At 40.8% G+C, this 18,470-nt stretch overlaps 1 protein-coding gene across 1 annotated transcript in view; it reads right to left on the bottom strand.

The window, feature by feature from the left end:
* The window catches only part of med27 (mediator complex subunit 27), a 211,603-nt gene that overhangs the window by 16,353 nt on the left and 176,780 nt on the right, over positions 1 to 18,470 (bottom strand). The window contains exon 6 of the mRNA XM_033049112.1: positions 6,049 to 6,090. Within this exon, the coding sequence (XP_032905003.1) occupies positions 6,049 to 6,090 (42 nt within the window). The remainder of the gene's footprint in view (positions 1 to 6,048; positions 6,091 to 18,470) is intronic.

An 18,470-nucleotide genomic window follows, 5' to 3' on the forward strand; every position in this document is an offset into this window, starting at 1 on the left:
AATTTTATTAACTTTTCATCCATCTTGTCAGTTCATTGCTGTCATTTTCCAATCTCCTCCTTCCCATTTTCCCTTCTTTCTCATAAACAGTGTTATCCTAGCTTCTGACAACTTTACCATGGAGAAATCATTTTGTTTTACAAAGCCCTTCCAACCAGGATGCACACTAACAAATATTTTGTGGTCAACTTGAATGAATGTCATTCACTGTTCATTCTACTTTAAAGATCAAATATTTCTCAGACTCAAAGTTGTTGTGGTTCAAAAAGCATTTAATTGTAGCTCAATACTAAGTAAACACAATAGGCGATGGTGTAAGATGGGAAAGCATTGGAAGGTCTTCAGATGATCTCCTCCAGTCTCCTACACTTGATCACCATATAATCACCATATCATGACCGTCTGAAATAAAAGCAGAAGATACTGGAAACACTCTGCATGTCAGGCAGTCAATACATTTGGTGTGTTGTTTGTGCCCATTAGAAGTAGTCAGAATATTCATTCAATGCCAAGTCATTAACAGGAATTGAAATATAGATGATATTAAGAGATTGAGGAGACATTGAAAAGATGAAACCAAAATTTAAAAATCCAGGCTAATTAAAATTTGAATAAGATCTCATACTTGTAAATGTTAATTTTCAGTTGCGGTGAGATTGTTTAGCAATAATTATTATTCCAATAAAATCCGATGCACTAAAATGGGCAAACCTTAACTTTTAGTGATACATTTAATGAGTACCATATATTTGTGAGTGCAATAACACTCAGATTTAGTTCAACACCTGCAGTTTTTGTGTATTCAGATTTGCTTGGGCCAGTTGAAGAGGACAGATTGAAGTGAGGCTGCAGTGTGGCCTTGGGAGGACGTTGGCCTGTGAAAGATTTTTGAGGCCCTATTGCTTCTGCCCATCCTCAAAATGCATTGCACCTTTTGACAGGATCCGATACCATCAAAATGTGTGCACACAATTTATATATTTTACATATATAATAATTCACATATTTAAAGAGTTCATCATTGCTGTAAATATTTTTTTAATGTTATTAAAAAGATATTTCAAAAAATTTATTACAAATAGGTCAGTGAGTTTGTAACTGGAGAGTCTAATTTTAAGCTGGTCAAAAGAGCAACAGAAGGATTGCTGACCGTTTCTTTCTGCTGAATGATTTTAGAATTTGCATTGTTTTCCGAAATGAGATGCAGCCGTATCTACATGGGCTTTAAGATGAAAATGAAAGCATTGTTGACATTTTAAAAACTGAGTGCAACCAAATGGGTCACTGTTTCAGAGAACCAGAAACATGTATGTGCTAAAAAACTCTGATTCTGCAAGTATATAACAACCTAACCACAAAACAAGAATGTACTTGTGAAGTGCAGCGAACCACAGTAAACCCGTTCAGTTCCGCACTGGCAGCCAAGTTGTTCACCACTGTGATGGATCAGTCCTTGTCTCTGTCTTCTTCAAGATTCAAAAGTGGCAATTTCAGCCAGACTTGTACAGATCTGTCAAGCAGTTTCTAGAACACTTGCACAATTCCAAAAGATTGTTAAATCTGGCAGCGGAGCTTGTGTTGAGGCACTGACAGGTAAAAAAAATGAGGAGTTTCTTTTGAAATGCTGCAATGTAAAATCCAGACATCAAAGGCACCAACCTGTTGATCAAATGTAGGAAGGTCTGATTTTTTTTTCTAGACAAACCAGACCGTAAAAGTGCAAGGCAAAGTACGTTGCGCAACCGTGGTACTGCAAAGTCCACAGTAATTTGGTGCTGAGATAGGGTTGGGCAGTGTGGTTCAAGAATCTGAAGGTTGATGGAAAGAAGCTGTTCTTGAACCTGGAGGTAATGGTTCTCAAGCTGGAACTTGGAGTGATGAATTGTGTATGAGCATGTGGAAAGAGGATAATTTGTATAACCAAGAGTGTTTTTGTTGGTCTGTTAGTGTGAGAGAACAGTATACTGAATAAAAGAGCAGCTCATCTTAACATTGAGGTTAACCAAAAGACTATTTTGAGAAGGTGACATTTCTTGTGAAACTGTTCCAATGAACGGAGATTCTCTCGCCTGGAGGAGGTAACTGGCCTCATCTCCTCCATGCACCTATGGCCTAGTCAGCCTTGTATACAAGACCTCCATCCTGATATACAAGACCTCCATCCTGGAATATACCTCAATACAAACACTGCCTGGTACACATCTATAAATTGTTCTGCTGACTCCTTCCCGTGTGACCTCTCTCCTGCATTTTTCTTCTCCTCTGTGGCAGCGGTCCAACAATATACACCATGCGTTACCTTTAAAGTCTAATGCCTTTGTCTGATTATTGCAACAGGTTGCAATGTTTTATAATTTCTCTCTTGGTGAAAAACACTCTAAATACTGTTGCACATTTACTTTGATAAATTCTGCAGTTTTTCAGTGGATTAAAATTGATCAAATTGGATAGAATTAAACAAAAACAAGTATACAACAGCATTAAGTGTTTTACACCCAGAAAGAGATGTTAAAACATTGCAACCCTGCTGCAGCAATCAGTGAAAGCATTAGCCCTTAAAGGCAAAGCATTGGCTTAGGTTGCTGACAGCAGCACTAAACACTATGTTTAGTTTACCAAAAAAAAGGTGCATTCCAGTTTCTGGGCAATACCAACGTATAAAAACAAGTTGTTGAAAATGTGAGAGTGAAAGTAACATCTATTAAATTCCTCATGAAACTATCTAATGGGAGCTGTAACCTGAACTCCTTTCCAAAACACAAACACAAGTTGTTTTTGATTCAGGAATTACTATTACTCATTACAAAAAAATTATTCTCTCTGTCTGACCCCAGCTTCATATTTTGCACCTGCAGTTGATGCTCAATGAAAATTATTTCTCACCTGTACATTCCTGGACCTTCTGAAGTAACTGTTCTATTTTAAGAATATCTAACTCTCTTTGTCACATGTTTCCTTCTAGGTGTCCGTTCACACTAGCATTGCTTTCATCTCTTGTGCAGAGAATCAGTTAATTACAAAATTACAGGCAGGCAAAACATGCACATAAATCTGTTTGGTTTTCTCATCTGAGGTAGATGTTCTTTCATGAGGTTTGGCATGTTTATAAGGCAGATCCTGTAAAGTATTGACAGAGCAAACCCTTGTGTATATTGAAAGAGAAAAAAATCAGACACTTACAGTGGGGAAAGCCACAAAGGGATCACTCCTAACTTTCCCATCTGGGGATCTTGACATGAAACCACTGCCTCATGGGTTTAATAGAAACTGGACAGATTTGTAAATATTTCAGCCAAAGTTTGCATCATCTGATCACTATCTTGCCCCGTTGTGTTGGAAGTGAACCATTTACTACTGGAAGTAAAATACCGTGGCTGCTGCAACACTCAGCAATTCAGCCGGCAGTCTGCGGCAGTCAATGTTTCATCAGATCTGAGGGATAATTATGTTCCTCTATCGATTGTGCCTGACTTTCTGAACATTTTGTGCACATGGTGAAACTGCAATAGAATCAATCTTGTGATTGGGCAATCACTTTGTGGAGCACCTGTGCTCAGTCTGTAGCTTCCCGTTTCATGTAACTTTATTTGTTAATACCGCTCTTATTCCAGTCTGTCTGTCAGTCTGTGTCCTCCACTATGGTTCAACTTTAGCTAGAGTAACAAAATTTTCCTTCTAGGCACTTTGCAGGCATCCGGAATGAATGTTGAATTTTCCAACTTAAGGTAAACTGCTCTCCCATTATTTCCCATATCATGCTCTTATCCCCTTCTCTCCCAGTTTGTATGAAATGCCTACTCTTGCTTCTACTCAGTTTTAACCAATTTCCATATCTTCTTTTGTCTTGCACCTCAAACCTCCCCCTCAGCTCTGCTTTCAAAAATGACACCCCTCCACTCTACCACCCCCCCCGTATCGAGGAAAGATCCATAACCCAAAATGTTGACTGGTTTCTCTTCCCACGGATGCTGCTCAGCTGGCTGAATTCTTCTAGCATATTGCTTTTAATTTAGAATCTATCTTGGACTGAGAAAATAACAGCACTCGTGTCTGTTGTAAGAGTGAAAGAGCTAATTGTCCACTGGGGAGTTTTTCTAAGTTAATGGTCAAGATATCTTGACCATTTATTCTGCTTATTTTTAAAAATCTGTTTGATCTTGATCCTGGCACTCACAATATAAAAACTCAATGCAAGAAAATGCAAAATTGTTCATCACCTTCAGCTCGCTGTTCAACATGATCAACTCCTCCAAAGTGTCCCTATGCAATTTGATCCTCGACTTCTTCATCGGCAGACCACAATCAGAATGAATAGGCAACAACACTTCCTTCTCCATAACCATCAACACAGGAGTACCTATTATGTGTGCTCAGTCCCCTGCTCTACTCCCGCTATACCAATGATTGTAACTAGACACAGTTCAAATGCCATCTTTAAATTCGTCTATGATGCCGTCGTTGTTGGAAGAATAACAGGTTAATGATGACAGAGTGCAGGAAGGATTGATAATCCGAATGAATGTTGCCATCCAACAATCTCGCTTTCAACATTAATAAGAGCAAAGAGCTGAAGAAGGGTCTGGGCCTGAACGTTACTATCCATGTTCTCCAGAAATCACTGAAAATAATCGCCAAGTGGGACAGGCCCTTGAGATGGAGAAAGTTTAATGGAGATATCTGGGACAAGTTTTTTTTTTACACAGAGTGGTGGGGGCCTGGAACGCATTTCCAGGGGTGGCGGTGGAGGCAGATATAATAGTGGCATCAATGAGGCTTTTAGATAGAAACATGGGAGTGCAGGGAATATAAGGATATGGATCATGTACAGGCAGATGAAAACAGTTTAACTGGGTATCAAGTTTGGCACACAAATTGTGGGCTGAAGGGGGCGTTCTTGTGCTGTACTATTCTATGTTCTATGTAAACTTCAACAGCTGTAAGGTAGAGAGCAAACTGACTGGTTGCATCACAGCCTGGTTCAGTAATTGGAATGCCAAATAACGAGGAAGGCTGGAGATAGTAGTAAACATTGCCCGGTCTACCACAGGTATTGATCTCCCTACCATCAAAGGAATCTACAGGACGTGCTGCCAGGAAAAACGCAGCAAATATCAAAGACTCGCATCATCCTGACGATGCTCTCATCGTGCTACTACCATTGGGAAGAAGGTGTAGGAGCCTGAGAACCGTGACTTCCAGGTTCAAGAACAGCCTCACTCTGGCTATGGGGGAAGCCCAGGACAGAAAGGTGGGTATGGGAATAGGAAGAGGAGCTAAAATGGCCAGCAACCGGGAAATCCTGTAGGCCTTGGCAGACCGAGCGTAAGTGTCCAGCAAAACAGTGGCAGAGTCTACGCTTTTGTCTCGCCAATGAACAGGAGCCCACATTGTGGCCCTTTATATGTCTCAGAGGCCCTGTCTGATTCCATCCTCTTAAATCTTGCATGTGCTTCCTTTTTCTTTTTGGCCAGATCAAGCAGCATCTCTGAAGAATAGGGGTACATGATGTTTCGGGTTGGAACCCGTCTTCATACTGTTTGTAGTGATGGGGAGAAAGCTGGAAGAGAGGAGAGGCAGGACAAATCCTGGCGAGTGACAGGTGGATAAGGGATTTTTGTGAGGCAGATGATTGGTTTTGCCCAATAACAACTGCACCCAGTGGACCCTCCTGGGCTCCTGCCTAAAGGCATTGTAATTTGCCTGACTGCAATTTAGTATTTTCCAACAAGGTCCAACCTTCTCCCTATTCAAAACAATCTTACAACTTATAGAGTTGTGGTCTCTATCCCCAAACATCAGTCACCTGGCCAGGCTAATTTCCCAACACAAGGTCCAGTATGTTCATTTTTCACGTTGGACCATCTCTTTAATCGTTTTATATCCATTATTCCATTTTTGATTTCAAGATGAAAAAAAACATTTGCGTTACACATCTCTGTCTTCATCCCAGTGGGACAATGGAAATTCACCTCATTGCAGCTGTAGAGTTGAAATTAGCATTCATATGAATGTGGGCAAAATTTAATGACAAGAATAAAGGACACTCACCTTCTGAAAGACTTGGTAATTGGACTTGGACCAAATGTCCAGCTGTGAAATAAGAGGCAACAATTAGAATTGTAAAGACTTTAAATTGTTAAATATAAACAAAGTAATTTATTGATGCTTGCAAGAAAAATGAAATATTTCATTTGCTCAGAAGATCATTTTACAAAACACAGTCGTAGTAAATCTGGAAACAAATGACCAAAAACATGCATGTTATCGCAAGTTTGAAATCAACCGATTTATCACTGCGGACCATAGAAACTAATCCCACAAGATTACAGACGGTTTGGATTAACAGCTGGTGAATCTTATTTGGAACTAGACCAGTCAAATTCAACCAAATTCCCAAGAGAATGAAACATTCAGACTTATCTGCTTTTAAACAAAACCAGGACTTGGTCAATTCACTCAAGAGAAGCCTAATTAATTCACTTATGGAATAATGGCGAGATACTGAGTGCTCCTTGGAGATCGAGTTGAAAAGCACCACATGCCTCCGTACTTAGACATCAGTGCTGTATGTAAATCCTATAACTTGCTGATGTGCAAAGATTACTCAAATCTTCCATTCTTAATGTCTAGAAGTAATATTCCTATAAAAAGCTATGTTAAGTAGATAATCAGTGACAAAGTTGGTTCTACGAGTTTTGGGATTATTCCTGCAAAGGGACTGTAGGGGTACAGTCACACTATCTGCCTTGGCTAATGCCGAATCCTAATCCAAAACACTAGACTCTCACAGACTGCACCCTCTAATCTCTTCCCTCGTTACATATGTTCCTGGTTCGCAATGGATTCATCCTTTGTTGTCACGTCTAAATATTTGAATTCTCAACTGAGCACTGTGGTGGAAATGTCTTCATTATGATAAATGCATCCGTTCCAGAAGATAGCTCGTTGTCATCTTCTCAGGGTAATTAAAGATGGGCAATGACTTCTAGCATTCCAGTGATAACCATCTAGCATGAATGAATTTACAAAAAGCATGCCAAGAAACTAAATAAAATAACCATCATTCATGCCATACAGATTACATTAGCACATTTGCAATGTACTCTAATTGGAAAAATGCTGACTTGCTGCTCCAGTTGGAGAGGTTTGTTTTCCAATCATTTGAGTAATGAAGTTCACTGAAGAAGTTGTTTTACATTGGAATATTCCTACTGCATCACTAGAATACTTCTAACAGCAGTGTAGCCTGTTAAAGCAGCATTTCAAATGAACAATTTACTTACTCTGACAAGTAATGTGGGAAATATATTCAGTGAAAGCTGCTTATTCACTAAACATGCTGTTGAGTGCAATTGAATTTATTTCAGAGAGACTTATTTATACAAAAAAATCTAGTCTTGAGGCTAGAAACAAAGTGCTGGAGTAACTCAGCGAGTCAGACAGCATCTCTGGAGAACATGGACAGGTAATGTTTTGAGTCGGGACCTTTTTTCACACTGATTATGGTGAGAGAGGATGAAAACTGAAAGGAGAAAGCCTGACAAATGATAAGTGAATACACGGTGAGGGGGGGGGGGTGTAGATACTCACATGGTTGACAAGGGTCAGAGATAAAAATACTGCGAGGTAAAGATTGAAGAGTAAGTGTGAGATAAGGATTGAAGAGTTGTGAATTGTGAATGTAGGTGGAAAGGTGGGGATGGAGGGCAAAAAATGGTGTTAGTCCAAATGGGGCACAGGGAAGAGAGGAGTGGGGAGGGGGCATGGTTTTAGCTAGTTATCCAAAATTAGAGAATTCTATGTTCTTTCAATGTTGGATTGTAAACTACCTGAGCAGAATATGAGGTGCTTTTCCTCCTGTTTGGTATGGCTTCACTCTTGCCATGGAGGAGGCCCAGGACAGAAAGGTCAGTATGGGAATGGGAAGAAGAGTTAAAATGATTAGTAACCGGAAAATCCAATAGGCCTTGGTGCACCATGCGCAAGTGTTTAGTTCCCTCACCTGTGTCCACCTATTACTTAAGATAGACACAAAATGCTGGAGTAACTCAGAGAGACAGGCAGCATCTCTGGAGAGAAGGAATGGGTGACGTTACGAGTCAAGACCCTTCTTCTATTAAAGTACACCTATTACTTGCCAGACCAGCCCCTCCTCTCTACCAGCTGTCATCCTCCCCCCGCCCTATGCACCATAATCTGTCTGAAAAAGCCTCCTGACCCAAAACGTCACCAGTCACTATGCTCCAGAGATGCTGCCTGACCCGCTGAGTTACTCCAGCACTTTGTATTTGATTTGTAAACCAGCATATGCAGTTCCTTGTTTCTACATTCTGGTCTTAAGGCTAACTGGCTTTAGCAAATTTTCATAGGTCTACACACTCTTCTAACAAGTACTCTTCATAGAAATGGAGACATGAGAAACCGCAGGTGCTGGAATATTGAGCAAAATGCAAAGTGCTACAGGGAGTCAACTGGTGAGGCAGCAACTGTGGAGAGAATGGAAAAGCGATATTTCGAGTTGGGCCCTTCTTCAGATTTTCAAATGTGCGAAAAAACCTTACCCAGGGAAAAGTCAGCTTTTCCCACAGCTGGAGGGCCTTGCAAACATGTTAATTTCACCTATAATCATCTTGGTTTAAACTAGATATATTTTAATGGATTTTTATTGATTCATGATGAATTGCTATTCTTGGAATGGTACAGCTGCAGACCAAAGTGCATAATACTAGACTCTAGCTCAAAAAACAAAGTGTGAGAAGTCTCTTCTGTGTAATGGCAGAAATCTGCTGGAAAGGAAGATTGTGTCAAACACCCAAAAACATTTAGGCAAAACTAAGAATAATTGACGAATGCTTCCATTCCACTGAACCATCCTAGTCCAGCTCCAGCTTACTCGGGCACATCCCAGGTGGGTGGGAAAAATTGCAACTCAAGGTGTTGGTCACGTATGACCCTATTCCCCAACTCACCAGTATAAGGATTCTGACCCAAAACATCAACAATTCAATTTCTCCACAGATGCTGTTCGACCTGCTGAGTCCCTCCAGTAGATTGTTTGTTGCTCCAGATTCCAGTATCTGCAGTTTTCATGTGCAGGAGCTAGTATGAAATTCTGAACCTCTCCCTTCTTCTGCATGAATTAAATCTTAATGGACTCTGGATGAGAACTGCCATTCACCCCATGAAATATCACCCTCTTCAGCAATCTAACTTCTGAGCAAATCTTCCAACCAAACCAATGATCCTACCTGACTAATTATCTCAAATATTTATCAGTCTTTCATGACTAAAAGCAGATTTAAACATATCTGACTCGCTTTACATGCGCTCGTTTGCCAACTGGACCTGCCCCACTAAGTCAACTTAGCTGCTTTTTTTTGCTGCACTATTCATATCTTTCTTGCAATGCCTAGCTATTTCATTTTTAAATGTTCTCTTTACCCTACTTTCAGTGAGGCATATTGCCTTTTAATGCACAATAGGTGTATGCAAATGGTTCTAATTTCGATCTTCAGATGTGAAAATTGAAGAGCAAACTCATAATGGCCCATTATGCTGTGACCATTGTGTGACTTTATCAATTTCAATGTTATTATTCTGTCTTGGAACTATTAATCACGTCTAATGACATGTTGAAAAATGAACGGCGACTAGAATGAAGCCGCCATGGAGAGTAGCGAGGATTCTCGTGCCGTAGGTGGGTCACCAGGAGGTCCTAGTGGGTTGCCAGGAGGTTGAAGGTTCTCGTAGATTGTTGCCGGTGCTGACCGGTGAATTTCATTGGCTCATTGGGGAAAAAAAACCGTAAGCAGTAGTCTTCAAAACCAAGGATAACCGACCAGTAATGTTAATGTCCGCCGAGCTTCAGAGTCATGTATCTCTGGCTTCTTAACAGGTCTCCACTCCTTCTCCCCACCATCCCCCCTTTCTTAAAGGGCTTACCGTCCACTGTTCTTTAGCCGTCTTAATTACAACGCCGACCTTCCTGTTCATCGCGGTGTGTATCTGTATCATCTTGGCTTTGCACCGTGTGAATTTCACTTAGACAGCGCTCCCCCCGCTTACCTTGGGCTGGTGAAGGAAGCGATGTGTGTGTGCGTGTATGTGTGTGTGTGAGTGAGTATGAATGTGTGTTTGTGTGTGAGTGAGTATGAGTGTGAGTGTGTGTGTGTTCCACTCTGACAGTCGCCGTTCCAGTGGCCGATTTTTCAGGCGACTGCCGGCAACTTGACATTGTATTTAAGAAGGAACTGCAGATGCTGCAACAATCGAAGGTAGACAAAAATGCTGGAGAAACTCAGCGGGTGAGGCAGCATCTATGGAGTGAAGGAATGGGTGACATTTCGGGTCGAGACCCTTCTTCAGACTAATGAGGGGGGGGGGGTCGGCAACAGTCGCCTGAAAAATCGCCAAGTTGGACAGGCCCATTATGCTGTAACCATTGTGTGACTTTATCAATTTCAATTTTATTATTCTGTCTTGGAACTATTAATTACATCTAATGACTAATTTCTTGTTACAATATTGTTAGAAACTTGTAAAATGACACAATAGATTTTTAATGTACTTTGTACTTTTTATACCTCTTTTGATATGTTTAATTAATATTCATAACCATTCATTCATTATCATTGTGATTCCTTTTATAAATGCTCTCTCTCTTCTGAGGATTTAACAATCCAGCCAATCCATTTTGATTTCCAGTCAATCTGCTTTTATGTGTCATTAAGCATTTCTGGTTGCTTCTTCTTAATGAGACTAATTCCCACAAGGACCGCCACCAATTGCGGTTTGTGCTGCTCTGCCCACTATCTGCTCGATATCTGTGACTTGTCCTAAATAGACAAGAGGGATGTCAATTACACAATTTAAAAGGCATCTGGACAGATACTTGGATAGGAAGTTGTAGAAGGATACAGGCCTTATGTAGGCAAATGGGAGGAATCTAGAGGGGCATCTCAATCAGTTTGGATCAGGTGGGTCAAAAGGGCCTGTTATGATTTTATTAAATTATAGAAACTGCAACTTTAACATAATAAAAATCACCAAAAACAGAGGTAGACTTCCTCCTAATCCAGCTCTCTCACAACCATCCTCTCGTGTGCCAACTAGCAGTTTTAACTTTCATCAGTTTGATTTTATTAGAGTTCATCGCACCATAAATAATACTGCAGCGATCAGCTATTTAGATTGCTTAGCTTCCCATTGCAAGCAGCTTAATTTAAGAGAGTAGTTAAATACTGACTACTCCAATGCAGAGAGCACTTGCTCTGTGGTATTGATTTGCTATGTTTTCAAAAATGTTTCATTCTCATTGTACAAGCAGATTGTCCATAATGTGTCTGTGATTTATAACATCTTTGCAGAGATCGAATATACTAATCATGCTGAGAATTAGTTGGCATTCTGGTGACCCAGTGTATCTTAGCTGTATTAGTGTAACACACAGCATGCTATTGCAGTCCCATTGTTGTTCCTCAAGCTACCATTAGCTGACCTAAAATATCAACCTTAGTCAGCTATCAAAGATCAGTGGGCAAAATTGTTTATTTTACGAGTGAAATTGTGCTAATCAAGGTGTTCTATCTGAAGCAGTTTGATCTGTATCTGTATGTAATTGTCTGAATGATCATACTGCCTTCCTACTGGACGTCAGATTTATGGTGGGCCTGCTTTGAAGCTATGTAACAATTTCACAGACAGTATAGAACTTTCAATCTACGTGTCAACATGTAAACAGTTCAGATGTGCTGCCTGGTATACAAGGCAACAGCTCTGGATATTTCAGCACCCACAGGGGCCAATTAGCAGATTTTCCAGACTACCGGATCTCACTAATATTAATACCGCAACACACTTTTAGTTTCACTTCTTTTCTTAAGATGCTACACAGGAGTATATTCCAGTGATATTGTTAAATTTAAAGGGAGCACAGGAAACTGGACACAAGCAAGTTTGATGGGAGCTGCAAAACAGGCCCCAGTGCAATATATACTGAACCATTAGGACTGAATAACAATGCGATGGAGATTCTGAGAGTTTTACCATATATGTACCAAAGTTTAATACCTTGTTGAAAATGTTAACAATTGGTCATGAATGTATTAATTTCTTCGGTACATTTAAAGGACATTGTTTACTGGAACGCGACAAGTTTTAGGTATATATCATTTTCTTGTGATTACTCATATGGAGTCAGGTTTGCCCAGAGCCTCTACATATAGGACAAAAGTGCTCACCACGCCAAGCCGCCATGGCTGGGATTGATCACTGGACTATCTCATGCACCGTTTCACTGTTGTATGATAGTGGAACCACATGGCTGCCCAACAACTATGTCAGGTTCCTGCCTTGTACAATGAACCTCAAAAAACACGCGGCATGTACACTGAATGAATATAAATATTCTTATAATCAAATATGCTGGTGGTTTAAAGAGGCGTTGATGTGACTGCCCAAAATAATATGATATTACAGGAGAAGAAAAACTTCTGACAGAGAATGGCCTCAAAACAAATGGCATGCTGACAAATCCTGTCTTGAAAGAAGTAGAAAGTGGAAGAATAGTTTAATCCAAAGATGTTAGTCACAGCTGAAAGCTATACCTTTGAGACAATGAGTCTGAATTGGGGTGAAATTATCAGCTAATACATTGTTTAAAGGACTCAAACTGTACAACACCTCCCCCTTCTGTCGTGGGGTAGACTGAGACTGACTCCCCTCCCCCACTCCCCAATCTTTGCACAGCCCCAATCCTGTTTTTATGACTGTTGGCAGATCAATTTCCCTCCTGCGATAAATAAAGTTCTATCGTATCGTATCATGTCGTTAACCTTTCACTATAATTTTGGTGCCTTTTTCGGCCATCTGTTGACTGCTGCAAGGATACATTCAGCCAAAGACGTTCACAACGTAAAAACTTACATGTAGGGTTGCTGCATCATTGGAAATTGTATCAAAAATGTTGGAGAATTTCAGCACCGCTAAGATAATGCAGTCTCATTAAAGAACTGTAGATAAATCTAAGGCTACAAAACAAAGTCTGAAGCATACTAGTGTGATCAGTTTACTGTTACTGCTGCAATGGAGTAACACTAGTCATCACATTATTGTCAATTCAGAAGAGCCACTGTTTCAGTTGTCAAAAGAAAAGTAATATTTCAACTTATAAGAACGAACAATTGAAATTTGAGAGGCAATTCAAAACAACCACAGAAGGGACTTCATCATTTGGAAGTTCACTTAGCAAAGAGGAATGGTTGATGGCAAGGAATAAGTCACAAGCAACAACAGCAGCAAACAAACAGATGTTTGCGCGAATGTGCTAATTTGCAGGCAGTGCAATGATATGCAATTGACACTGTCATAGAGTCACCAATAATATTGGCGGTCCAGCAGGTGGCAGGGGCCAGAACTCTGAACAAACTGGGTTCAATAATGACCAACCCGACTCACCCACTCCATGCCCTGAAGGTGATCAAGAGCAGCATCTTCAGTCAGAGGCTGATTGCACCAATGTGCAAAACTGAGAGACATAGGAAGTCCTGTTTACCAGCTGCTATAACGTTATATAATGTGCATAAATAACTGCACTTTTTTTAAATTAATTGTATTTTAACTTGTATTTTAACTTGTATTTTAACTTGTTAAGTATGGAAGCCATTTGAGGAAATGTGTGGTGTTATGTCTGTCTTGAAGCTGTCGTGGCACTGTAATTTCCTGTAAAGGATTATTAAAGGTATAATCAATCAATCAATCAATCAATTCCACTGGTTCATCCAGGTACTGCTGACAGAGAGGATAGTCACATGGAAAAGCTGCTCTGGTGAGAGTTTACAATTGTAAGGGGAATTGAAGACCATCATGTGGCATACATGCAGCAATTGTAGTTACCCAACCAACATTGTGGCAAACTACAGAAACAGGGCCAACTTCAATGGGGAGTGCTCTCTGTCAGCAGTACCTGGACCTTCCCACACCTATTTGCTCTCCTGTCACCCCTATTCCTGTGATCCTCTTCCACATACTGTTTCTACCCACTTACGACTTGTGAACAAATTTAGGTTATGGACAGCTCTCAGGTCAGGAAACCTGTTGTAACCTGGGCATTGCCTATAAACCTGTTAATGCCGTTGCCTCCCATGGATTTCCAACCAGCACATCAATCATAATCACACTACACTGCGATTACATTGCATGCCAACTTCAGGTTGTGTAAAGAATTATAATGAACAATGTGATCTTTACCTCGAAGGTAGACACAAAATGCTGGAGTAACTCAGCGGGACAGTCAGTATCTCTGGAGAGAAGGATTGGATGATGTTTTGGGTCGACTCAAGACCCTTCTTCAGACTATTTGGAGGGCAGGAGGAATCACAGAGGTGGAGCAGTGAGAAAGGATGTTGCTGAACTCTCGTCAGAGAGAGGAGGAGAATTTCTTCATACCTTGAGGTGATTTTGCAGTGGAGCGGACAAAATGTGTAGGAAAGTAGGTAGGTAGATCCAAAATGCTGGAGTAACTCAGTGGGACAGGCAGCATCTCTGGAAAGAAGGAATGGGTGACGTTTTGGGTCGAGATCCTTCTTCAGACCTAATGGTGACGTTTTGGGTCGAGACCCTTCTTTACCTCCTCAGGTTTTCTTGACTTCACTATGTGCACTTTGTTGCTCCATATTTACATCGTTTGACCCAGGTCATTGGACATTGAACCTGGGTGCTGTCTGTGTGGAGCTGGCACGTTCTCTTTAGGTTTAGGTTTATTATTGTCATATGTACAAGGTACAGTGAAAACCTTTGATTTTGCATGCTATCTTATCAAATTAGATATACAGTGCCCTCCATAATGTTTGGGACAAAGACCCATCATTTATTCATTTGCCTTTGTACTCCACAATTTGAGATTTGTAATAGAAAAAAAATCACGTGGTTAAAGTGCACATTGTCAGATTTTAATAAAGGTCATTTTTATACACTTTGGTTTCATCATGTAGAAATTACAGCAGTGTTTATACATAGTCCCCCCCATTTCAGGACACCATAATGTTTGGGAAACAGCAATATCATGTAAATGAAAGTAGTCATGTTTAGTATGTTGTTGCATATCCTTTGCATGCGATGACTGCTTGAAGTCTGCGATTTATGGACATCACCAGTTGCTGGGTGTCTTCTCTGGTGATGCTTTGCCAGGCCTGTGTTGCAGCCATCTTTAGCTTATGCTTATTTTGGGGGCTAATCCCCTTCAGTTTTCTCTTCAACATATAAAAGGCATGCTTAATTGGGTTCAGATCGGGTGATTGACTTGGCCACTCAAGAATTGACCATTTTTTAGCTTTGAAAAACTCCTTTGTTGCTTGAGCAGTATGTTTGGGATCATTTTCTTGCTGTAGAATGAACCGCCTGCCAATGAGCTTTGAGGCATTTGTTTGAACTTGAGAAGATAGGATGTGTGTATAGACTTCAAAATTCATTATGCTACTACCATCAACAGTTGTATCATCAATGAAGATAAGTGAGCCAGTACCTTCAGCAGCCATACATGCCCAGGCCATAACACCCCCACTACCGTGTTTCACAGATGAGGTGGCATGCTTTGGATCTTGGGCAGTTCCTTCTCCTCCATACTTTGCTCTTGCCATCACGCTGAAATAAGTTAATCTTCACCTCATCTGTCCACAAGACCTTTTTCCAGAACTGTGGTTGCTCTTTTAAGTACTTCTTGGCAAACTGTGACCTGACCAGGGCCGTTTTAATGCATGGGCACGCTGGGCAGTTGCCCGGGGCCCCACGAGCATAGGGGCCCCATGCTAATCTATGTATTGTAGAATGTTACTGTAGAACATAAAAACGGAGAACATTTTCATGCAAGTTTATGACGGCATATTTGTTTCGGCATAAAGAAACTGGAAGTGTAGGGGCCCCAGTGCACTGCTTTGCCCGTGGGCCTATAATGCTGTTAAGATGGCCCTGAACCTGACTGTCCTATTTTTGCAGTGTAGCCTCTGTATTTCTGTTCATGAAGTCTTCATGAAGTAAGCTCACCAGTGCTCTCTTTCTTCTTAATGATGTTCCAAACAGTTGATTTTGGTAATCCTAAGGTTTGGCTGATGTCTCTAACAGTTTTATTCTTGTTTCTCAGGGTCATAATGGCTTATTTGACTCTCATTGGCACAACTTTGGTCCTCATGTTGATAAACAGCAATAAAAGTTCCAAAGGTGATGTAAAGACTGGAGGTGCTGAGAGCTCTCTTATACCTGCATTAAGGAGGCAATTAAACACACCTGACCAATTACAAACACCTGTGAAGCCATGTGTCCCAAACATTATGGTGCCCTAAAATGAGGGGTGCTATGTATAAACACAGCTGTAATTTCTACATGGTGAAACCAAAATGTATAAAAATACCCTTTAATAAAACCTGACAATGTACACATTAACCACATCACACATGTGATTTTTTCTATTACAAATCTCAAATTGGCAAATAAATAAATGATGGATCTATGTCCCAAACATTATGGGCACTGTAGCCCAATATGCACTGTAGCATACATAAATACAATCAAGTCAAATTCAAATAAAATTCAATGGTGCTTTGTGTTGACACATTTGAGAAGTGCAAATGTACAGTGAAATTCTTTTTTTTACAAAGAGTACATGGTATTGGGGGCAGAGTATTGTCATACCTAAACACATCCATGATTAGCAAATTATACAGAAATACTCTACTGATCCCGCATGTAACAGGTGCCATTTTCAAAGTCCAGTCCATGTTCTAGTTGTTATGAGTCCAGGCAAACCCCAGGCTGCTGCGAACCTCCAGCCTTGGGCACGTGGATCAACCAGCGAACCGATGACCCTATCCTTGCCTGTCCACAATGATCCCCGGGGACACCTCAAGCAGCCAACCTTATGGGCGTCACTGGCTCCATCCTCCCGGTTGCTGGTCTTCGGGGGCTGGCTCGGGGAGCTCCCTCTTCCAGGCCGTGGTCTACCGGGTCCTATAAGCAGGAGACTCACTCGTGCTCTCCCCCTTTCATGCTGCGGTGCATTGGGTCCTAAGAGCAGGGGACCGGCTTGGCTGGGTCTTGTGTTCAGCATGAGGGACCGGATCAGCGTCTTCCCCGTGTAGGTCGCAGCCCTCTGTTAGCTTGGGCCACTTTAAATGATTCCAGTGTAGGCTTATGGCAAGAATAATCAAAACGGTATTAAAGGGTGAGCATGGTGATAAAGAGAGAGGAATCAGAACTATCAGGATCCTCTACGGTCTCTGTTAGTGTTGTTATTTAATTAATAAAACAATGTACATCAAAACAGATGCAAAGTTTGACTATTCCGAATTCAGACCAACCCGTATGTTGTAAAGTCAAGTTCACATCCAATTGGGTAAGCTGAAATGAAACTGTGTGCCTTTAAACATTGACCACATAATGTTCGGCAGTCGTGGCTGTACTTGAGCAGAGATCGTGGAAGCTACAAAGTCACACTAAATCAAACTTTTGACAATAAACAATGTCCTTCTTAGCAAAGGTTGTGAAGTTAAGAGTTAGGATGGAAAGTATTCACAAAATCAGAACTTTCCAATGGTTATACATAACCAGCAAAGACAACCGACCAAATGCAGACAAATGGGACCAGCCCAGTATGCCAACTTGGTCAGCATGGACAAGGTGGGCCGAAGGGCATGTTTCTGTATGGTACAGCTCTATGACATTACAGTTCTATACATACCTCAATGTGTGATGTATCAGTTCATTGCATAGTGTAATCTTAACCGATGCGATGGGTTAGAAAATTTTGCTCTCATCATAATGAGGGCAATTCTGCATAGATTGAGAGGAAGCACTTGGAACATTGTTTGGAATCAGGGAATTTGTGCTGTTTTTTATTAGGCTGATCCCTCACAGACCATAAGCCCCTAATAACAAGAACAGGTCCCAAATCAGCAGTACCTATAATGGCAGAATCATATCCAGAACTTTCCTGCCCAGTTGCACACAGGATAAATTTGTTCTGCCTTCAGGCAAGAATGGCTCTATTTTTTTTGAAGATGACAACTCATGCTGATAAAAGCATGTCAGGTAGCTGCAGGTCTCTGGTTCTTCCTTTAGTTTGTTAGCTGAGATTCCAGCTATCAGCAGTAGTTTTCACAATGGGAGGGGAATCAAAAATAAGAAGTCAAGCTGAGTTTTTACCCTCCTAAGCTCAACATCACTTAAACCGCAGTTAATGTACCGTACATCACCGCCTGAGCAGAGTTAAACCTGACTAGCTTGATTATTCTAGAGTGATTTACAATGCTGTCTGTACTGTTTCAAAGAGAAAACTTCTATGCCTTTGAAAAAATATTCAATTTTCTGCATATGACCATTTGCTCATGAGTTTAAAATGCACAAAACACATTGTCAGTTATAATCGAAACAAATGGAAGGCAAAAAGAACACAGTGAACGTATGCAACAGCAACACAAATT

This window comes from Amblyraja radiata, chromosome 32, assembly GCF_010909765.2.
Source record: "Amblyraja radiata isolate CabotCenter1 chromosome 32, sAmbRad1.1.pri, whole genome shotgun sequence".
In the NCBI taxonomy this organism is placed as follows: Eukaryota; Metazoa; Chordata; class Chondrichthyes; order Rajiformes; family Rajidae; genus Amblyraja; species Amblyraja radiata.